Genomic DNA, 19,413 nt, shown 5'->3' with positions numbered 1-19,413 from the left:
AGAGTGGACTGTCCCGCACTACTACGACATGATCTTCGTCCCGGCGGACAGTCGACACCTTGCTATCTGCAGCAGAGATCGATTGGTTGTGCACAATGTAATGCACCCATTTGATGTCGTTGCTGAGACGCACTTCGCCCATGATGGTGCCGAACGTTTCATGTGGTCGCCTGATGGAGCACTGTGCGCCGCACTGGTCGTACCATCATACGACAGTTCTGCCTTCCATGTCAGCATCCACAGGACGGAAACGACAGAGGTGATATCTAATCGTACATTTACTAGCAGTATGTCGTATGCGTGGACAGAGAGTGGATTCACCTTCTCACAGGACGGTCATCGGATTTTAATGGCGAAACAATCTATTCGCACAATCGATGACACTGAACAGCCCAAGTCAATCTGCTGGATTTGGGACATGTACTCCATGGCAGCTCCTCGGAAATTGCTCAACTATGGCGACTCCGTTCGCGATGCGACATTCAACCCAGCGAACTCTGCGCAGGTCTTCGTGACACTGGAGAGCGGCATCATCCAGATCCGCGACGTAGCGTCCGGCGTAGTCCTCAGCAATCTGTCAGTCGGATACGATCATCTCAGGCACGCGCCTCGACTGTTGTACTCTCCGGATGGAACATATATAGCGACCACAACAGATCCATGGAGGCATGCAGAGGTCCGTCTCTGCAATACCAAGACCGCCGCCGTCCTAGAGCCGATCGCATGCGCGCAAGCAGATAGTTTCTCTTGGATCTCTTTTTCTCCCGACGGAACGCGGTTATTGTCGAGCTCATCCAACGCACCGGCCCAACTCTGGGACCCACATACCGCCCGGCCCATCCTATCCCTGGAGGCGCACATTAATCTGATCGAAGCTGCCTCCTTCTCCCCTGACAGTCGACTCCTTGCATTGGGCTACTACGATGGGACGGTGCGCCTATGGGACGTATCGGATGGAAACTGTCTCGCAATGTTCACGGAGCATACTGCCCGCGTTACTCATCTCGTCTTCTCCGCCGACGGAGATATATTATGTTCCGCTGGAAACGATGGAGGAGTCTACGTCCGACGCCTGCGCGATATCCTTCCACACTTACCGCAATCAAAAGGAGTGCAGCCGGTGAGTCCATTGCTATAGTAGTTATCGCCAAAAATGCTGACGCCAGTCGCAACACCCTTCAGACTTCAGAATGAACGACCTTTTGCTCCATTCTCCTCGCCTCGTTCACAACTGGTACAGTCATGATCACCTCGCCTTGCTTCCAGATCTGGATATGAAGTCCACATCATCTCGTGCACGAACGCGTCTCTCATTTACCGCACAGTCTTCTAATCCCCTCACCCATCCCCGATATCACGATGTTCACTCGTACCGCTCGCGGGTCTACTTCTCATTTCTCGGACTTGTTCCGATCTCTTTTCCCGCGCGAAGGGCCGCCGTTGCCCATCCCTACCATTCTCACAACACTCCTAGCCTTTGTAACACGCTCCTCTTCGGTCCGTCCGTCGCCGGCTACACTGCAACCCTCGGCGAAATACGCGGTGCACTTCGAGGCGGGCGGCACAGTACCCAGACAGACGAGCTCATCGTCCCCGCCAGTGTGCCTTGCGTTTCGTGAGAGCGGACGGAAAACTGCGACTGCCTCGTCGCTCGCCGCTTTCGTGAACCCCCTCCCTATGCGGTCTCGCCAACATCGGAATCAGTTCGTCTCTTCCTCTTCTGCGAGCTGACCCGTCGTCCTGAACGTGATAACATCACTATGATCATGGTCAGCCTCACCGAGGAGGACGAGCCCTACACACTGTCCCATGCTATCGCGACGCCATTCGCGCGCTAAGGACTGCGACGTGACCGTCATGCACGATGTCTACGAGCGGGATCTACCCTAAGGGAGATGGCAAAGCCGTCGCGGCGTTCTGGACGACCCCACACGGAAAGAGCTACCACATCGGCTCCGAGTACGCTGCGTACGGCAACAAGCCCTCGAGCGTGTGGACTCCATATGAACTGTGTCGCCCCGCATGGACGCCAGCCCCATTCACGATCGACTGAGACGACGCAGCAGCGCACCGGTTCAGGTCCTTGAACCGGAGCTCTTCAGCGCGCTGGCGTTCTCAGATCGGAGCGTAGGTGCGCATTTCGCAACTCGATGGGGCGGGCTTGAGGCCTGACCGCTTGTGAACGGCCGCGCGATTCGGGATGGGCTCTGGACGCCAACTTCATGGAAGCCGAACCGCGTCGCCACATCCTCATCTCGTCATGCGATACGAGACTACGAGAAAGGCATTCGGACATGGTATAATGGTAGAGTCCTGGGGATGTTGCGCGGCAATGTGGTAGGCGAGGGTGAGGACTCGGACTGGATGGACTCACACCGTCATGTTATGCTCCGTTAAGACTGGTAGAACTGGATCTCCGCACTCGTTCCGTCTCGCTTCTCTTCATGCATACGCTGTACTTGTAGACTTGAATTGACAGGATGAAATGTGCACGGTTGACCTTGAGATATGATTTGTGGCCTTCGACCAGTAGACCTATGACATTCAATGTGGAGGCCATTCGATCCATGATAACGTCAAGATATATACTCGGGTGCGAGTGAGGTAGACGAGGGAGTCGGCACTCGGAGGAAGACATGATCGGCGTCGAGAGCAACGTCGAAAACGCCGTCGGCGTCAGACTCAAGTTCGTTTTCCGGCGCGATCGGACCTACAGCGCCCGCAACCTCCAACCTTGAACTTCAGCTGAATCTCATGGTTATCCTCAGCTTGTTCCATGCCTGATATCAGTTTTTCAGTGTTCGCTGTCCCAGTGAGGGTGCATGAGTACGTGTTGTCTGTCGAAAACTTTGATCTATACTGACGCGCTGAGTTCTGCAGATATGGTGAGCCCTGTCCAAACATGATGCATGAGTAGGCAGCCGCATCTGTAGTCGCTCAGCCGGCGTTGCATGTGCGCACGGTGCGCCCTCTCGATATGGACTGGATTTATCTTGTGCCTCAGGGCTCGTTATGGATCTAACCCCCAAACCCTGGGACGTAACGACACGAGTTGGCCCGTAATGCACCTTTCGAAGCCTCGCGGCTCCCACCTAGTGAAAGACCCCATAGGTATGAAACACGGTTTGGGAGCCCCTCGTATTACTGATTATGTCTCAAACTTGCAGGACTCAGCAAGACCTACAGTCAAGGCCCGCAATATCTGCACTCGCATCGGCGACAACGGCCTGCGAATATGGTCCTCTCTCGCTTCCTCTGGCCCTCCTACCCGACACGTCGAAGAGCATGCCCTCTGGGTTTTACATTCCCTCCTTAGTCAAGGCTCTGCAGGACAACATCGCGAAAGAATGGCGGTTCCAATCACGAACGAAGTTGTCAAGTCGACTTGTTGGTGATGACGAACCTACGCGAATCCAAGTCGAGCATCCCGATATGTAGAGCGTCGGACGCCGTCCTCAGTCGCGTGCTGGTCACATAATACGGGAAGTCGCTCTGGCGGTATGGCGTTGAGCCGTATCTGATAGCTGTCGGTGAGGCCATAGTATCTTCATTGCTCGGGACTATCTCACAATCTGTTCCATCGTTAGGGGACTTTCGTCTTTATGTTACGGCTCGCACAAAGGCGCTCCCCTTGAACCCGGATCAGTTTTCTTCATGCAGCCGTTTGAGTCGTCGGTCGTTGGCCAGCCTCAACGCGACCGCCCTGCCGGTTCGCATACTCACTCACGACAGCATGTTAGACCTGTTGAGGGAGGCTACCCCGTACGGCAGGATCTCGGAGGAATTGAGAGAGGAGGTGCGGATGGCGCAGATGACTGTGGCGCCGAGGAGTGTTCATATCGGAGGGTAGTACCATCCACGTATTTCAGTACGGCGAACTACGGAATGAAAGAGAGCCATTGTGATATAAATGATAGTAGAATGCGTGGACACGAGCACGGAAGGGAGGTACTGGTTAGTAGTCTGTGAATGGGATCTAGAATGGTTAATCCATGGACGAGAACGCCATAACAAAGAGAGCGAGCGGGAGAAGGCGAGAAGGTGACCGTGAGGACACGTCGTCATGCTTCCGACAGGACCAGGTTGATAGTCTTGAACAATGTCTCATAGGACAGCTCTGGTCCACTCTTCGCCACAGGTTCAGCAGCGAAGTTGATATCAGACCGGAACTTCGGCCGTCGGGTGGTGTTCATCTTGGGGATGGGTCGCGGCTGAGCCTCTCGGAGGACAACCCATATGACGTCCAAAATGCCGGCGAGATCTTCATGCACCTTCTCAGCATACCGCTGCAGGTTACGGATGGACCTGTATAGGGAGTCTGGGTCCTCCTGGTCCTTTTGGCTCAAAGGTGGTTGAAAAGCCTCGTAGCGTAGACGTCTCAGCACTTGGATGCTAACTGAGGAGAACAAAAATCGGAATTCGTTCCACAGGCTCTGGTATTCCTCGGAACCTTTGCCAGTGTTACGGAGACCATGCAAGAAGACGACATATACGATGACCCAGCACAGGGCCTCGAGATCATGCTCCAGGGTCTGCGTGATCGTCATCTCGTCTAAGGAAGCTTGGAGGATCTCTGTTGCCATGAATATCGGCGTTCCCTGGAATAGAGCGAACAATCAACGAGGGAGCAATGGGGAGACAAAGATTTGCACGCACGGAGATCGTGTTCCAGGGCTTTTTCTCCACTTGTTCTGAGTTGGGTCCCATCGTGACTCCATCGGGATCCTTGAAAGACTTCTGAATGTATCAGAAAAAGTCAGCAACGTCGCATGCTCATATCGGCGGATCACCCACCAACGGTTGATGCATGGCCTTCTCATGACATTTTGTTTGGTCTCCGCAGTCTTTCGCCATCGCGACGGTAACGTCAGAAGTCGCATCGGGAGAGCGGGGGCCCGGTAGATTGACCAGGACATCTTGTTGATCGTACAAGACAGTTTTCAGGGGGTCGATTCTGTTCTCGGTGTTCAACATAGACGTAGAAATGCCATCAGAGAATGAGGGAGTTGTGTTACCAACAGAACCGTACCGAACGTGAGTAGGAGAGGTTTAGGCGGGATAAGACGATAGAAAGAGTACGCACTGTAGGCTGAGGAGTCCATCGAATTCGCAGGCCTCGTAGTGATCTTGAAGTCAGATGAGGCGCCTTTATTGTAGACAGACGAGAAGTAGAGTCGGAAAATACGTGTGAAGTCAGCTCAAAGTGAGAGGTGCACATGAACAAAAGCCTACGTGTCCGAGTTAGCAGTGTAGCTAGGCCCCTTTGGCGAGACGAGTATTCGTAGTTCCAGCGTCCTCAAGCGCGAGGCCAAGCGGGATGCTAGTCAAAAATGGCATGGTCAACCAATGGAAGGTATAGAATAAAAATATATGGACCCACTGCCCTGCCCTTGAGTCGTTGATTGGGGGTTGTGGCGGTTGTTGGTCACGGCGGTCGATGAAGCTTACTGTTCCTCTTTTAGCGATACAGAGAGTTAAACGGATCCCAATAGACCGTCAAGGCAACCGTGTTCAAGCACAGGTGGTCGCAATTGGGTCGGAGAGGGTTTGTAGAGGCCGCATCGGTCCTCGGACACTGGCGGAGAGCCCAAGGCATCGAATTAGACGCTGCTGGATAAGCGGGCAGGCACGTGGACAAGCAGCCTCGCCACCCGAGCACGGCAATTTGTTGAACTTGACATTTACCGCCTTGACTCGAACTCGAGGACTCAAGGTCGTGTTCGTCGATGGGCTCGTCTTTCAGCTCAACATAGCCTTGCACGGTCCGGCAGTTGATCGAATATGCGGGGAATGTCTGTGTCACGAGAATCTCTGTTACGAAGTACTTGGAACATCATCAGACGACTATTCTGGAGCTCGGTTCGCATCCTGTAGGGCTAGGATGCCGCTACTACATTGCTGCCCATGTTTAGAGCCACCTACACAGGGAAGACGACGAAGTCAGAAAAATCCCTCGAGCACAAGACATGTGACCGCAGTACGCGACTCGGACACTCACGGGATGGGGAAGAGCGCGATGTCAGCGGAGTACTCCTCGCCGAAGATGGTGAGAGTAAACTTGATGTGGAGCCAGTTGTCATCGCTGATGTATAGGGTGACGGAGCCCTCGAGGATGCCCGGCACGCCAACGCTGATGGTGATCCCGTCGCGCAGGTTGCCCGAGAGCTCGCCGAGCTTGATGGCGGGCAGGAACGGCACCTTGACGTAGAGGCCGATGTCGGCCTCGAGCGTGGACGTGTTGATGCTGCCGCGCAACTATGTGATGTTATGATGAGCAGCGGGCACTCAAACGGTGGACCGAGTGAAGGGGTACCTGGAGAATGACCGGGCCCAGGGGGACGTCGACCTCAATATCGTACGAAGCCTTGGGGTCGGGGCCGACGAGGGGGTAGCCTCCCTGGACGAAGGCGTGGTACGTCTTGCCTGAGCGCTTCTCGTCGTAGACGACGTGGTGCCTCTCGAGCCACTTCCCAACCGGGACGGCATCTACGAGCAGCAGCGGTTAAAGGAGTCGTATCAGTGTGGCACACACGGTGATCTTACCGGGAGCAACTGGAGACATCACCATGAGTGAGGCTATCGGCTCGTGGAATGGGAAATGAACGCACCCTTGAGAGCAACAGTGTTGGTGGAAGACATAGCGATGGTGAGCTGTGTGAGCTGTGTGAGCTGCGATATGCTGTGAATGCGAGTTGGAGGTGAAAGCCTGAGGAAGAGAGCTGGTGTTTCTGACCTCTTTATGCTCGAGCTCTCCCTACGTCGCGCTCTGTACCTCGGCAGGGTTGACATCGAGCAGGATCGTCGACAATGCCAGAACGGCGCGGGAAGACTTGGAGAGCGCGTCCGAAAGCGTCTGCGACAATGTAGCGCAGGCGCATTAGAACAGGGGTACGTCAGCTTCCGTCATCTGAGAGGCAGGTAACTCGAGCATCAGCGTCCGGAACCCCCATGGGGATGGGAGGATGGGACGTCGAGACGGCGGTTTAGACCCCCCGGCGCGGAGGCAACATGACTGTTGGTCAAGTGTGAGCAGTTACCAGAGTAAGCACATCAGAATAGCTCCCGGTGACTCACAGATGTTCATGATTGATTCCGACGTCGACTGAATGCGAGCCGGGATGTATGCTATGTGTACGTCTCTACTCCGAGTTGCGCTGGCACTGGCAATATTGTTGCCGGTGTTCATCTCAAATGAGTCTTTAGTTTCCACTCAAACATCTCCAGCGTGTACGGGAGTTCCTGTGAATCCTACACGAAGAGCTTGGAGGTCGGTAGCAAGCGGAGGGGAAGAGACAGGCTTGAGTCCCGCCAGACGCTCGGCCGCGATGCCGAACTGGAAGGCGACCAAACTGAGACAAACATGGCCTCACGGCGCTTGTGCCGCCGCTGCCACCGCTTGCTTTAGTCCCGTACTATATTGCGATACCTCACTGGCAGGGCTAGTGCGATGTTCCGCTGGCCTACTGTTTACCAGTTGAACCTGGGGCGGGAGTGGGCGCCGCAGTACAATACAAACTGCTGTGAATGGAGAACCACGAGTAAGCGTCAATGGCCTGCGCCGGAGCCGGTCAGAACTGACGATGATCAATTCACAGTCGACATATGTCTCCTATGCGACTAATTCCCTGTACCAAATGGCACGTTCTAGCTGAGCAAGCCGAGTGCGACAGCGCCGAAACACCTGCTCAGTACGTGAACACTCTTTACTCGCTTGCTCCGCTGACAACGAGAAGGTTGACTCCGCCCAGGGAAGTGACAACACTTCCTGCGAATACGATCGAGCTCCCGAGCTGTAGGCTACAGGATGGTCTCGTGTATCTATTTTGTCGTTGTATCAAACGCAAGCTCCACATCGCACTCAATGTTACAAAACTACTCGTGGACAACAGTGAGTCGACGGGTGAGTACTACATACCACACGCTGATCACATACGGCGGCAGTATACGACAGCTGACTTCGCCTACACCAGCTTCCAAAACATGCAGGCGTTCGAGCCTCGCACTTTCGCTCCAAACACCTCACGAGCGTCCTCCGCTGTTGAACTCTCCCCGGTGGGTAACCCCCATGACACTGTGCATTATGCGTACCATTCATCGCCTCTCAGTCAATCACTATCGCCGCTATTAACGTTATACAGGCCTCTTGAGTGTCACTGATAGGACATGACTTCCGTTCCAGCGCCACTTCACGGTTACCAGCTGGTTTCATGGAGGCAGGCATGGTGAAAGGCTATATAGACGCGTCGTCTCCCATGCTGCCCAAGCCGCGGCCTCGTTACATTCTCACCCACTGTCAGGATGCCGCTGCCTTTAGCTATTCGGCGCAACATTCACCTGACTCATGCCAAGCAGCTCGCTCAGTTGCAGCTCCCGCCGGAAAGCGACATTCGCAAGGAGAAACCATCCGATGACTTGCAATTCATAACCCGCTGGATTACGGACAACCCCGGGGCCATCAAGACAGCGCAGGACTCTCGTGAGTACCGCCTCCCTGTGGTTTGGGTCTGGCTGATTGTCGACTATTGCCTCAGGATGCACAAGCACCGGTCCGGACTCGCCCAACTGGAACGCTGTCTTCGTCAGTCTAGTGGAGTGCGCCGCGCTCAGTCTTCGGTACGTACTCACTTATACAGCTGATCCTCTTATTGATCTCCCAGTAGCTACCCTCCTGAAGTTGTCAAGGCGGCTGAGGCCGCTCACCGGGGCAACTTGGAGCAGGCCGCAGACCACCTCGAGAAAGCACAGGAAGAGATCGACATCGTGGTGCGTCGTATCTTCTGACTGGCATGGTAATCGTCTCTTCACACTGCTATAGGCGCAGCTCTTGGACTGCACCTTCGTTCAACTCTGCGGTGAGACGCCCCTGACGTCGGGCGGGGTGACACTATGCTGACGAGGCTCTCTCTTAGATTTCGTCACGCAGAGCCCGGACGGTTCCCCATCTCTTTCGGGTGCAATCTGCGGCCTCTTCATCAGCAATAGCACCGAGAAACCATACATGGGTATTGCGTACAAGGTGCGGCCGTTCAGTATATGCGACGCTGACGGTTGCTAATGGTGATCACATCGGCTAGGGCACTAGCACCGATTCGGAGAAGATCACAGACCTCACCTGGGCACCTATCGTGCCTTATATTCCGGGCGTTGCGTGGGGCGCAAGCATGCATGCTGGATTCTATCAGGGATTGTTCGGCACGTTCACGACTGAGGATCATGGTCCTCAGATTCCCTTCAGTCGGTATCAGTTTGATTGGTTTTTGCGAGGCAGATGGCTCATCATGCCCTCTAATAACCACACAGACGTTATGCTAGAGACCCTCTCGCATGCATACACCTTGCATCCGAACGCTCAGCTTCACTTTACGGTCAGTTATCGAAGGGTATCCAGCTCCTGAGGCCCGACACACTGACCACTCCTTACGCCCTACTGTGACCTTCGATTGTAACAGGGCAACTCTCTCGGCGGTGCGTATTGCATAATCACCTACGGAGAGTTCCTGCGCCGGCAGGCCGAGTCCGCCTTCTCCAACTTCAACTTCGGCGACATGTACGCCTTTGGGGCCCCACGCGTCTGCCTCGAGCCCTTCGCGACCGAGTTCAACCGCCGTACCCAGATCCCCGGGGGTGGGAAGTACTCGTTCCGCATCGTGAACACTCTCGACCCGGTCCCCACCATTCCGCCGGTGTTCAAGAACCAGGTCGCGAAATATCCTTTCGTCCATCCGGCGAGTGCGTGGCGGATCACGACCGACGGGCCGGAGAAGATGGGCGATGAACCCCCTGCGGTGGATCCCCAGGACATCATTGCGCTGATCGAGAATGCGCACTACCATGGTATGGTTGTCGGGCTTCATTGGTGTCTTGCGGTGCTGATGCGCGCCTGTAGATCCCAAGGAGTACTACGCGAGCTGGCGCCTCATTCGTGAGAGATGCAACAGGTGTCATAGAACGTTCAACACGTTGTGTAGCATTAAGCTACAGTGGAGACGTTCGTATGCGAACGTGGTTCTGGTCCTTCGATGTACGAGTACGGTTCCGAATCGCTGGCCTCAGATCAATGGATACCATGTCGAGCACACATCAGCCACGCGAACCATGAAGTTATGTGCACAGATAGAAGGCAGATACGAGCAGTCATGAAATAGATAGGCCTAGTTGAAAACTCTAGATTTATGATTTAGGCTAGCATACATTCTCGACATGATTCCTGGAACTCGTGGGCACCTAAGATCGTACAATGCCAGGATATCGCTGTTCAACATCCTATAGCTGTCATCTGAGAGCGCAAGAGACAGCATCAGTATGAAGTCGGAACATCTCAACGTGGTCAACACGTACATGATCGGGAAAACGCGAAATCAGCGGAATAGTCCTCGCAAAAGACCTTGAGGATGAACTTGACGTGGACCCAGTTGTCGTGGCTGATGTACATGGTGACCGAGCCGGAGAAGGTGAGCCCGTCACGCATGCTACCCTTCAGCTCTCCAACCTTGATGTCGGGGAAGCGGCATCCCCATGTACAGGGGGATATCGGCCTGAAGGGTCGTCGTGTTGATGCTGCTGCGGTACTGTGTATGATGTAGGCTGGTGAGCGGCAGGGTCGCACCAACTTGACGGGATACTGCAGTCACTGGATAGTACTTATCTTGAGATCAACGGGACCCACCGGGACGTCGACGTTGATGTCGTAGGAGGCATTGGAGGGGTTGTTGTGACAACCGACAACGGGATGTGGTTCGTCTTGCCGTCGCGCTTATTAATGAGCGCGACGTAGTGCCCTTCGAGCCACTCCCCAAGCGTGCCGTCATCTGTAGGTAGCGGTGGTCAGAGGAGTCACACACGGGGCAGTAATCATGGTGGGGACGACGAGCTGGGGGGATGGTGAACATGTGTGACTCGGAGTAGGTGCCGTAAGAACTGGCATGAGCATGGGTCGGCACGAATGCTCACCATCGAGGGCAATGTCACCATGATTGTTGGAAGAGTCCATGGCGAATCAGTTGGAAGATGCGAGTTGCTTTGGCGCTCGGAGTCTGAGGGCCATGGAGTGTGATTGAGCTCTCTTATGCAGTAACGGCTCGTGCAGTGCGCTGTCAGAATCGAGCCCGATAACGCTCACAATTCTTGGAGTGAGGACTGAGGAATGCACGTACAACCTCACCGCTGATCCTTGTCATCTAGGAGGCATGGGCCTGGAGCGTCGACAAGCGGAAGTACCGGGGATGACAGCGTTCATGATCGTTCAACTGCAAGAAGAGATGACGAGGATCACGTACATCGTGTTCAATATGTCGCTGGACTCGACGCGACGTGAGCCTCTGTTCAGCAGCTTCGAGCCCAACTCAGCTCGTCAGGTCGCATGCGCACCGGTTACTGACATAACGTAGCACGCCTTGCGGTGCTTCTGGCCCTGTAGTTTGGGGCGTCCTCTCTTGTGTCATACACCATCTTGTGACGGGAGCAGTACTTGACGAGCGATATGCGAGCGCTGAACAGGATTTTTGTGATGAGGGTAACACCAGTGCGATCTGGTATCTGGGTGCGAAGAACGTGGTGTTCGATGTCGAGAATGGTGCACAGTGGTAGGTTCAGATGCTGTTGCACACCTCCGGCCGTGTGACTGGAAAGTCGGACTGCCTTACAATATACTGACATATAACATCCGGATTTGGCAATGATTCAGTGGATATCCCCAGTCAGCCATGTAGCCAATCCGCTTTCAGGGAGCACTCACGGTAAATTTTCACAGTGCCAGAACGGTGGCGGCTCGCCGAATATATCTTGTACAGGCCAGCCTCGTTGAACTTTCACGCGCCTCCTGCATGGACAAACGGGTAGTCGGCAATACACACCAAATCCTGGTGGTTGCCGCGGCGGAAGGTATACTTGCCGAGGCGGGGATGGGTGGGCTTGATTCAGAAACGCGTGCTGCTGCTCTCTTCTCCGAGGGCGCTCTCGGGGCACCGTGCCTGGTGACGGGCCCAGAACCTGTGGTGTAGGAGGAGGCGTGTGACTGCGGCAGCGGAAGAGAAGTGCGGCGAAGGAGGATAAGGAGTGCGGCGAAGGAAGAGGAGTGTGGCGAAGGAATGAAAGTGTGGCGGAGGAAGAGAATTGTGGCGGCGGAGGAGTATCTCTGGAACACTGTCTTCTGGGGCGATTGATAAACTCGGAGATGACTTGTCCCAGCCCTGGCTCCGAGTGATAGGACATCAGCACTACTTCGTTTTGAAGCAACAGGATGTGAACATGAGAAGAAGAGGTAAGCCTGGCTCGGCGCTGTCTGCATTCCGGAGTTCTCGCCCTAGTGCCTACGTCCCAGGAATGATAACTTCAGTTGGCATCTGAACGCTCGAAGCTTGAAGCTCAGCGCTCAGCGCTCATCACTCACCTCCCTGCAAGATCATTCTGCAAAAAACCCTGTGTGGCCCTTGCGCAAGCGAACTAGTGGCACCGGCTGAGGCCTAAGGAGGTCTCAGATCTCATCGGTGGTGTCCGGGGGCTTCGGCCCGAGGTGGCCCTTTGTGGGGGCGTCTAGGTTGCCTGATCCAGGTTTCAAGCTTGCAGTTGTGACGCCTCTCAGCCGTATTGCAAGCTTCAAGTTCTGATGGCTGACGGCTACTATTATGCAGTTTACAAGATGGATGCAGATTCAAATGTGGCGGTCAAGGTAGTAGCTCTCGCGTGCCTCGATGCGGCGAGCGTATCCTGCCGAGTCTTGGCAACTTCGCGCCTCCCTGATATTCAAGTTTGCAATACTCTCGGTATCGGCGAAGATAAAGACTTAATATTGAATCCAATTTGAAATAGATTTATGTACCAAGAGCTTCTTTATAAGTCTTCGTGCATAGTCACTTCCGTATTTTAGGTTGTGGTAAGCTTCATTGCTCGAATCATGATGGCATTTATCTTGAACTCCGATCCAGTGGCGTGGACTCAACGCCACCGTCGCACGGCGTCGTTCGACGCAAAATTGAGTGTGTCACAACGTTTGATGCCGAAAGTCCGCTGCTGAAACACAGCAATAAACTGTTAGAGTGGCGAGACTGCCTACTACTGAATCAACGCCAAACATGGGGTGCCTTTTCCAGGGCGCGCCTTCACAATTCCTCGACAAAAATGCAATAAATGTATTCCACTCCAAGCTTGTGGCCGCTCCACTACAACAAAGTCAGCATGACTGTTGTGTTGCCTTGAAGGCAGCAGTGGAGGCGATTCGCCACGGGGTGATTGGAGCGGAGTGCCTCGGAGACAGGCCATAATGTACCAAACAATAAATGCTATGCGGCACAGAGATTATTGGCATCGCGAGGCACTGGGGCAACAGGTAAGACCCGTTGAGGCTCAATCACTACGGAGCCGGGTGTGACTAGTGAGCGGTGCACCGGTGACGGCGTGACATGATGTTGATTCCCACACCGCCCCGGCAACTCTTGTGCCACTGGCGTGCTCCAGCGGCCAGCCTTTTCTTTGGACCTCGTCATCCGTCTTTGAGATCAGTAGCGGATTTCTAAAGTGTCACCTTAGTGACAAATAGGTGAGCTTGCGCTGCATCAAGGCCGATGAGAGGGATTATCTGATTTTGTTCAGCACGCTGGTGGTACTCGTTTCTCCCTACCAGACGGCTTGCTGGATCTCAACGCCACGGTGAACTGCCGGTTGTATGTAAAAGGTGAGTTAGCGCATGATGTACCGATGACTCGGATTGGACGCTGACGTGTATTGTCCTGACGGCCACAGGCTACAGCGCCCGTTACCAGTTATCATCACACTTTTGAATGTTTCGCCTCTCACAGGCTAGGTAAGCACACTGACTTTACATTTGCGGCGTGTGCAAACAACTGAGTTGCCATAACGTCTCCATATTGATACTATCAGGGCTCAATAGAGACGCGCATCTAGAGTATAAAGAACGTGTCGTTCGACCGGCCATGGATTCATCATCCAGTCAGTTCCCTTCCTCTCCCCCGGGCCAGATATGTCTGAACCAACCGAACATCACTTTCCCACTAAATCAACCAAACGTCGCTTTCCTACTGAACCAACTGAACATCCCTCTCCGACTAAATCAACCAAACGTCGCTTTCCTCCTGAACCAACCGAACATCCCTCTCCCACTCGTCCCTCTGCAGCGTCACTTCAAACGTTGGCGGTCCCTAATAAGTCCACAGATCAGTTTCGGTTGTCGTACAGGGATGACCTCAGAGAGACTGTGCTGCACAACTGCGATCAAGTCCTACACATGCTTTTCACCCGGGAGCCACGCGCAGCCGGCCCCGTCCTGACAGAGGAGCACCTCAAGGACATCGTGAACGCTGTGACGAAAGACTGCAAGAAGTCCTTGCGGGCCATCGACAAGCTCGCCGCGGCGACGGCTAGCGAAGAGAAAGCATTATATCCTCACTTGGTACGTTTACACATGTATAATCTGTGCCACTTTAACTGAACGATGGCTTACAGAAAACGATCATGGATAAAGTCGAAGAGAAACTCGCTGATTTGCTTCCGGGTAGAGCCTATTTCCGTCAGGTTGTCTCCACAGATAAGCGTCTGGTGGTCTTGGACGATCCAGTCTTTCCGGAGGGTGATGACAATAAACCAGACTTTGTCATCGCGGATGTTGACGATCCCAGGCTGGTCAAGACTGCCAGAGCCGCCACAGTTCCATCCACCTCAGTTTCACTGCGAACACCCCCCTATCTTGGGAAAAAGGTGTACTGGAGAAATTGCTTCTCTTTCATTGAGGTCAAGGCTAAGGCGAAGCTCTCGCCTGCTCAGGCGGACAAGCTCTCGCCTGCTCATGCGGACAAGCTCTCGCCTGCTCACGCGGACAAGCTCTCGCCTGCTCACGCGGACAAGCTCTCGCCTGCTCACGCGGACAAGCTCTCACCTGCCCACACGGACGAAAGTCAATCGGAGGCGGGGGACGCGAACAAGCTCTCGCCTGCTCACGCGGACGAAAGTCAAACGGAGGCGGGGAACGCGAACAAGACACTCGTCCAAGGCATTGACTACTCCCGCTACGTCTTCAGATCACACCCGTTCAATCTATTTGTTTATGGGGTTTTCGTCTCTGGGAACAACTTCTGTGTGGGGCGATTTGATCGATTGGGCACCCTGCTGTCTCCGGATCACAGACTCACTGAAGGAGAAGGGCTATCTCTGTTCCTGAAAGTGGTGGCTCGTTTGCTATGGGAGATGTCACGCAAAGACCTCGGCGAGGATCCCACCGTCTCCCGGATTTCGGGTAGGACGGATGGAAAGGAGTACCCCCAGTACAAAGTCACCATGGGCGGCAAGGAAGACACTCGTGCTTGGATCACCGTCGGACCGCCGATATGGGTGTCATCTTCTCTGCTCGGCCGCGGGACAGTGGTATGGCGCGTGCTGTCCGAAGGCACACGATTGCCCTCGATCCTAAAGATCGCCTGGCGGAGCAGTAACCGTAAGCCGGAGCTTCAAATTTACGATGAGATCGAGAGGATCCTCAAGGAGAAGAATGTGGCTTACCCTCACAACATGGCCAGGGCGCTCACTGGCGGTGACGTTCGTCTCAACAAGCAGACTCTCATGTCAGTGAGGGCTCTTCGAGGCAACGATGCCCTGACCCCGCCCGAAATCCGTGGAATCTCTGACCGCGTCCTTCATCGCGTATCTCTCCAGAAGGTTGGGAAGCCGCTATGGGAGTACACCAGTCTCGAGCAGTTCCTCCGCGCCATAATTGGTGCAGTCGAAGGTACGTTCTATTCGTTCAAGTTCTATAGTAGGTACTGTCACTTATAGTACTTCCGTTAGCCCACAAGACTCTCGCCGATAACGGAATCATTCACCGTGACATCAGTGCCGGCAATATTCTCATAGAGGTCTTTCCTGACTTTGAGAATGGTACTATGTTGGAGCTCGACATCGACGAGACTTGCGGGTTCCTTACGGACTTTGAGTTCGCTTCTGTGCCGCTGCCGGAAACCCGAAAGACCTATGTTGCAGTTGAAGCAGAGAGCTCTGTCGGAGGCATAGGAACTCTAGGTGCCAACCAAGGGAAGCGCATGAAATTCAAGGTGGTGAACGAAGCGATGCCCCAGAAGACACAGCCAGGGGATGGTATGACCGTGAGTCCTGCTCTTGACATTTCGCATGCGCTGTTGATCAAGCTCACGTGCTCTTGTTGAATTGCAGGGAACTGCCATCTTCATGGCACAGTCTGTACTCGAGGCGGTTCTCGATAAGAAGCCCATCGTCCGCACGGCGGTACACGACGTGGAATCCTTCTGCTGGGTCATACTGTACGCCATCTACAAACACGCAATAGATGACACAAATGTCGTGAAGAACATTCCAAACGTGAAGAACATTCTGACCGAGGACAACTCCACATTCCTCACGAAGCTCAAGCAGGAGTTCCGCGGGCTTTTTGCTGCCTATAGCATCCAGAACCTGCTCAATAGACGTGCTACGGCGTTGGGCCTCCATCATCTCCAAATATATACGGCACACATCGAGCACGGTGAAGCTTTGAAAGGACTCCTCTTGATCGTCTGGGGTTGGATTAATGCGTTCAAACCTCGACAAGAGTTACCGGGAAAGAGGGCTGGCAACCTTGAGAATTTGGACTGGGCCGTGGACATCGTCCTCCAATACAATCCACAGTTGGATCCAGAGAGGGACGACGGCAGGAAAGTGCCCGACCACAATGGCATCCTATCCGTTTTACGTCTGTGCCTTGGGCAAATCAAGGCTGGGAAGGCAGTGTGAGCCGCTACTAAGGCGGCGAAAGTCGCGAATAGAGCGAAGAGGAGGAGGGTACAGTAGCTCGGGAAGCTAGAATTGATTCGCCTTGTCTCACGAAGCTGGTTGCATGTGTAGGAAGCTGTAACAATGATTAACATATTTTCTACAATTTATCTGACTCGCGGCGCCTGAGTTCATGTGGCATAGGCACGGGTGACCCCTCTTGTGACGTAGAGTAGCTTATAAGGCTTAATGAGCGTTCTGCGAGCGAACCACAACCTATACGGTGCAGCTTTAGAGCGCTGTCTGATGGCGAGTACGGCAACGGTGCGTCCAGATGCTCCTGCACTCCCTCAGGCCATAGGCTGGAACGTAGATTACAGCTTACGAGATACTCGTACAGAATATTTGGAATCGGCAATGATTGGTAGACGTCTTCGTAACAACATCATCATGCCTCGTGGCCAGCTCACTGCAATTCAGGAGTGCGGGGTCTGTTGCCAGCTGGCATAGTAGTCCTTGGTCTCTGTGGATCGTGAACGTCGACTACCCGTCAGCCACCTACTCGAGCATTCATTTACAGAAGGACATACGGTGATTCTTCACGTTCCAGATGATGTTGATGATCGACTGCGGGTCGACCGGCGGCGGCTCGTCGCTCATCTTGTACGGGCCATCCTCGCTGAGCTTCCACGCGCCTCTGACATGGATGAACGGGTAGTCGGCGATCTGGTCGACCGTGCGTGGGGGCACCGTGCACACCGGATCCTCCCGGTTGACGATGCGGAAGAGGTACTTGCCACCGCCGGGTTGGGTGTGATCGTTGACTAACGTGGCGAAGGGCTCGAGGCAGACGCGCGGGCTGCCGTAGGTGTACATGTCTCCGAAATTGAAATCGGAGAAGGCGGGTTCAGCTTGTTGACGGAGGAACTCGCCGTACGTCAGCGTGCAGTAAGCACCGCCGAGAGAGTGGCCCTGGTGAAGACGATACGGTATGCGTGTGTGAGCAATTGCGATCGCGAGGTCGAGGTGCATGTGCACACTGACCGTGAAGTGGAGGATCGCATCGGTGCGTGAGTCGTACGCATTAGAGAGCTGTCCGAGCATGAGATCTGTTGGGTGGAAAGGTCAATTGTCTGCAATTCGCGATTGGGTCGAGGACGCACGTACCGAAAGGAATTTGAGCATCCTGGACAGCAGCACTGAACGTGCCAAACAAACCCGCATAGAAGCCCTCATGCACGAGGGAGCCCCAGAGGACACCAGGGCGAAGAGGCGCGATGGGATCCCAGTCGCGATCCGTATTGAGCTCTCTCAGGCTGTTGGTACCCTGTGATTTGTGAGGACGTCGCTCGACACAAGCATGGCTCGAGATGAGACGAGCCTAGTACGTACCTTGTAAGCGACTCCCATGAATGGCTTGTCGGTGCTGTTGCTAACAAACAGACCGCAGTATGCGCCGCTGTAGTACCAATAGCCGTCGGGGCTGCGGGTAGAGAAATCTGACAGAACGCATCAGTGAACTCGCGCGAACATGTCAACGGGGGAGACACGCACCGCAGAGTTGAATGAACGTGCAATCAAGCATCTTCGCCTGTGGGATTCGGTGAGGAGATGCGAATACTTGAATACATGACACTAAACGCTTACGACGGTGTCGACGTCCTCCTGCGCTTTCTGGAGATGCGTGACAGCGAGATCGAAGTCTCCGGAGCGGGCTGCCACGATCGCGTCGTAGATTTCTTCGAACTTCCTATCGAGAATCGACCGACAGTCAGACTCGACTGTATGGCGCGAAATGATGACGCTTACATACCGGAGGTACATGGCGTCGCTCTCCATGAGGCTGAAGAAGACTGCATCCCAGTTGGGAGAGTCCGTACCTGTGCTCTTGCACTCTTTCGGGGACGGTAAGCCGCAGATGACGTGCCAGATTACGGCAGACTTACGGGTCGCCTGCGCAGCTTGGAGGGCGGCGGGATTGGCTGTGATCCAGTCGATGGTGTCTGCAAGCAGGTTCGGAGGAGGGTTCTCCTCAGGAGCATGCCGGGAAGGGGGAAGCGAGAACTGAGCGAGCTGTCTCGCATGAGACAAGTGAATGCCACGGATAACGGCCCTGGAGAGCGGAGGCATCTTGACGGCTAGTGAGTGAATTCGAGGGAGTCCTGAGGACTGGAGTACGAGATGGGCCGTCTTTTATGATCTTCAAGCACCCGCGTCGCTAACAGGCGTGTCTGTATCTATTCTTGTATTTCAGTCTCGTGTTGAATTCAGCTGTCGTTCGTGGTATGGAAGATGTGGCGTACCCGAGTCTACGAGGCATGATGAATGAGCGAGACCACCCTGAGTTGCATTGGGATAGGGGAACTGCGATTCCTGCTCGAGTAGTAGAGTTCTGCTGAAGACGTGAAGTATGCCTCATGGCCGTGGACAATGGCTTGTGAAGTGTGCGTAGGACAGATCAAGGGAAGCTCGATCTTCGAGGGCCCTGCACATGACACCTTGAAGCGCCGCCGAGTCCCCGCCGACTGCTGCATAGCAGGTCGACGTCTGCAACCAAAAATACGTAATAGTATTTCAAGGGTTACATCGCCCCGGGCGAAGTGCGCAGGGATTCACCTAGCCCGTGCAAGGCAAGAGACTGACTCAGTGGTGCAATGCGAACCGCGAGCCGAGTGACGAGGGTGT

The 19,413-nt window shown here is 54.4% G+C and overlaps 12 protein-coding genes across 12 annotated transcripts; 7 read left to right on the top strand and 5 right to left on the bottom strand.

Moving 5' to 3' along the window:
• Nucleotides 1-427: 427 nt before the first annotated feature.
• Nucleotides 428-1,138, top strand: L226DRAFT_502292 (WD40 repeat-like protein; the record flags this gene model as incomplete). The annotated part of the gene is made up of 1 exon (XM_067677873.1): nucleotides 428-1,138. One exon carries the CDS (start codon nucleotides 428-430, stop codon nucleotides 1,136-1,138), a length of 711 nt encoding a protein of 236 aa, XP_067540211.1.
• A 139-nt stretch (nucleotides 1,139-1,277) lies between these two features.
• L226DRAFT_255162 (uncharacterized protein) lies at nucleotides 1,278-1,968 on the top strand. The gene is made up of 2 exons (XM_067673306.1): nucleotides 1,278-1,703; nucleotides 1,775-1,968. Exons 1-2 carry the CDS (start codon nucleotides 1,360-1,362, stop codon nucleotides 1,836-1,838), a joined length of 408 nt encoding a protein of 135 aa, XP_067540210.1. The 5' UTR covers nucleotides 1,278-1,359; the 3' UTR covers nucleotides 1,839-1,968.
• On the top strand, nucleotides 1,865-2,172 carry L226DRAFT_567717 (uncharacterized protein; the record flags this gene model as incomplete). The annotated part of the gene is made up of 2 exons (XM_067684067.1): nucleotides 1,865-2,010; nucleotides 2,067-2,172. The coding sequence occupies 2 exons, from the start codon at nucleotides 1,865-1,867 to the stop codon at nucleotides 2,170-2,172; spliced, it is 252 nt and encodes an 83-aa protein (XP_067540209.1).
• Nucleotides 2,173-2,739: 567 nt separating this feature from the next.
• Nucleotides 2,740-3,457, top strand: L226DRAFT_255153 (uncharacterized protein). Its single transcript, XM_067673305.1, has 3 exons — nucleotides 2,740-2,826; nucleotides 2,881-3,111; nucleotides 3,168-3,457. The coding sequence occupies exons 2-3, from the start codon at nucleotides 2,952-2,954 to the stop codon at nucleotides 3,314-3,316; spliced, it is 309 nt and encodes a 102-aa protein (XP_067540208.1). The 5' UTR covers nucleotides 2,740-2,826; nucleotides 2,881-2,951; the 3' UTR covers nucleotides 3,317-3,457.
• A 604-nt stretch (nucleotides 3,458-4,061) lies between these two features.
• On the bottom strand, nucleotides 4,062-4,974 carry L226DRAFT_558122 (uncharacterized protein; the record flags this gene model as incomplete). The annotated part of the gene is made up of 3 exons (XM_067683224.1): nucleotides 4,062-4,598; nucleotides 4,657-4,737; nucleotides 4,795-4,974. The coding sequence occupies 3 exons, from the start codon at nucleotides 4,972-4,974 to the stop codon at nucleotides 4,062-4,064; spliced, it is 798 nt and encodes a 265-aa protein (XP_067540207.1).
• Nucleotides 4,975-5,796: 822 nt separating this feature from the next.
• On the bottom strand, nucleotides 5,797-6,953 carry L226DRAFT_531392 (uncharacterized protein). Its single transcript, XM_067680073.1, is given in 7 exon segments — nucleotides 5,797-5,918; nucleotides 5,999-6,255; nucleotides 6,314-6,487; nucleotides 6,595-6,653; nucleotides 6,667-6,679; nucleotides 6,734-6,845; nucleotides 6,903-6,953. The coding sequence occupies 4 exon segments, from the start codon at nucleotides 6,637-6,639 to the stop codon at nucleotides 5,909-5,911; spliced, it is 486 nt and encodes a 161-aa protein (XP_067540206.1). The 5' UTR covers nucleotides 6,640-6,653; nucleotides 6,667-6,679; nucleotides 6,734-6,845; nucleotides 6,903-6,953; the 3' UTR covers nucleotides 5,797-5,908.
• Nucleotides 6,954-7,394: 441 nt separating this feature from the next.
• On the top strand, nucleotides 7,395-8,197 carry L226DRAFT_255063 (uncharacterized protein). Its single transcript, XM_067673304.1, has 5 exons — nucleotides 7,395-7,538; nucleotides 7,596-7,688; nucleotides 7,749-7,900; nucleotides 7,987-8,052; nucleotides 8,106-8,197. Exons 1-4 carry the CDS (start codon nucleotides 7,525-7,527, stop codon nucleotides 8,040-8,042), a joined length of 315 nt encoding a protein of 104 aa, XP_067540205.1. The 5' UTR covers nucleotides 7,395-7,524; the 3' UTR covers nucleotides 8,043-8,052; nucleotides 8,106-8,197.
• A 101-nt stretch (nucleotides 8,198-8,298) lies between these two features.
• L226DRAFT_567715 (alpha/beta-hydrolase) lies at nucleotides 8,299-9,926 on the top strand (the record flags this gene model as incomplete). Its single annotated transcript, XM_067684066.1, has 9 exons — nucleotides 8,299-8,476; nucleotides 8,532-8,613; nucleotides 8,661-8,763; nucleotides 8,816-8,852; nucleotides 8,910-9,016; nucleotides 9,075-9,234; nucleotides 9,301-9,365; nucleotides 9,450-9,834; nucleotides 9,895-9,926. 9 exons carry the CDS (start codon nucleotides 8,299-8,301, stop codon nucleotides 9,924-9,926), a joined length of 1,149 nt encoding a protein of 382 aa, XP_067540204.1.
• Nucleotides 9,927-10,189: 263 nt separating this feature from the next.
• L226DRAFT_558119 (uncharacterized protein) lies at nucleotides 10,190-10,990 on the bottom strand (the record flags this gene model as incomplete). Its single annotated transcript, XM_067683223.1, has 4 exons — nucleotides 10,190-10,276; nucleotides 10,339-10,535; nucleotides 10,667-10,808; nucleotides 10,951-10,990. Coding segments are annotated over 4 exons (465 nt in total), but the record flags the coding sequence as incomplete, so codon positions are not given.
• A 3,249-nt stretch (nucleotides 10,991-14,239) lies between these two features.
• L226DRAFT_567713 (uncharacterized protein) lies at nucleotides 14,240-16,749 on the top strand (the record flags this gene model as incomplete). Its single annotated transcript, XM_067684065.1, has 4 exons — nucleotides 14,240-14,404; nucleotides 14,458-15,733; nucleotides 15,793-16,106; nucleotides 16,174-16,749. The coding sequence occupies 4 exons, from the start codon at nucleotides 14,240-14,242 to the stop codon at nucleotides 16,747-16,749; spliced, it is 2,331 nt and encodes a 776-aa protein (XP_067540202.1).
• A 549-nt stretch (nucleotides 16,750-17,298) lies between these two features.
• L226DRAFT_455530 (uncharacterized protein) lies at nucleotides 17,299-17,760 on the bottom strand (the record flags this gene model as incomplete). The annotated part of the gene is made up of 1 exon (XM_067675246.1): nucleotides 17,299-17,760. The coding sequence occupies one exon, from the start codon at nucleotides 17,758-17,760 to the stop codon at nucleotides 17,299-17,301; it is 462 nt and encodes a 153-aa protein (XP_067540201.1).
• Nucleotides 17,608-19,097, bottom strand: L226DRAFT_255050 (uncharacterized protein). Its single transcript, XM_067673303.1, has 9 exons — nucleotides 19,032-19,097; nucleotides 18,675-18,970; nucleotides 18,542-18,623; nucleotides 18,376-18,478; nucleotides 18,283-18,319; nucleotides 18,121-18,227; nucleotides 17,947-18,055; nucleotides 17,773-17,820; nucleotides 17,608-17,700 (listed from the first exon to the last, which is right to left on the bottom strand). Exons 2-8 carry the CDS (start codon nucleotides 18,856-18,858, stop codon nucleotides 17,813-17,815), a joined length of 630 nt encoding a protein of 209 aa, XP_067540200.1. The 5' UTR covers nucleotides 18,859-18,970; nucleotides 19,032-19,097; the 3' UTR covers nucleotides 17,608-17,700; nucleotides 17,773-17,812.
• Between the last annotated feature and the right edge of the window lie 316 nt (nucleotides 19,098-19,413).

This window comes from Lentinus tigrinus, assembly GCF_003813185.1.
Source record: "Lentinus tigrinus ALCF2SS1-7 unplaced genomic scaffold L226scaffold_4, whole genome shotgun sequence".
NCBI lineage: Eukaryota > Fungi > Basidiomycota > Agaricomycetes > Polyporales > Polyporaceae > Lentinus > Lentinus tigrinus.
The sequence above is the reverse complement of the archived record's forward strand: the minus strand, read 5'-3'. Positions and strand labels throughout refer to the sequence as shown.

Bases quoted from the DNA above. Each gene is read 5' to 3' on its own strand.
- L226DRAFT_255162 (XM_067673306.1), top strand. From the start codon at position 1,360: ATGTTCACTCGTACCGCTCGCGGGTCTACTTCTCATTTCTCGGACTTG. The intron at 1,704-1,774 runs GTTCGTCTCTTC...GATCATGGTCAG, and splicing joins TCTCGCCAACATCGGAATCA to CCTCACCGAGGAGGACGAGC.
- L226DRAFT_255153 (XM_067673305.1), top strand. From the start codon at position 2,952: ATGTGCGCACGGTGCGCCCTCTCGATATGGACTGGATTTATCTTGTGC. The intron at 3,112-3,167 runs GTATGAAACACG...TCAAACTTGCAG, and splicing joins CCTAGTGAAAGACCCCATAG to GACTCAGCAAGACCTACAGT.
- L226DRAFT_531392 (XM_067680073.1), bottom strand. From the start codon at position 6,639: ATGTCTTCCACCAACACTGTTGCTCTCAAGGGTGCGTTCATTTCC. The intron at 6,488-6,594 runs CATTCCACGAGC...CTGCTGCTCGTA, and splicing joins TCAAGGGTGCGTTCATTTCC to GATGCCGTCCCGGTTGGGAA. The intron at 6,256-6,313 runs GTACCCCTTCAC...AACATCACATAG, and splicing joins TGGGCCCGGTCATTCTCCAG to TTGCGCGGCAGCATCAACAC.
- L226DRAFT_255063 (XM_067673304.1), top strand. The intron at 7,689-7,748 runs GTACGTGAACAC...GACTCCGCCCAG, and splicing joins AGCGCCGAAACACCTGCTCA to GGAAGTGACAACACTTCCTG. The intron at 7,901-7,986 runs GTGAGTACTACA...CAAAACATGCAG, and splicing joins GGACAACAGTGAGTCGACGG to GCGTTCGAGCCTCGCACTTT.
- L226DRAFT_255050 (XM_067673303.1), bottom strand. From the start codon at position 18,858: ATGCCTCCGCTCTCCAGGGCCGTTATCCGTGGCATTCACTTGTCTCAT. The intron at 18,320-18,375 runs GTAAGCGTTTAG...CGAATCCCACAG, and splicing joins AGGAGGACGTCGACACCGTC to GCGAAGATGCTTGATTGCAC. The intron at 18,228-18,282 runs GTGCGTGTCTCC...GCGTTCTGTCAG, and splicing joins CACGTTCATTCAACTCTGCG to ATTTCTCTACCCGCAGCCCC.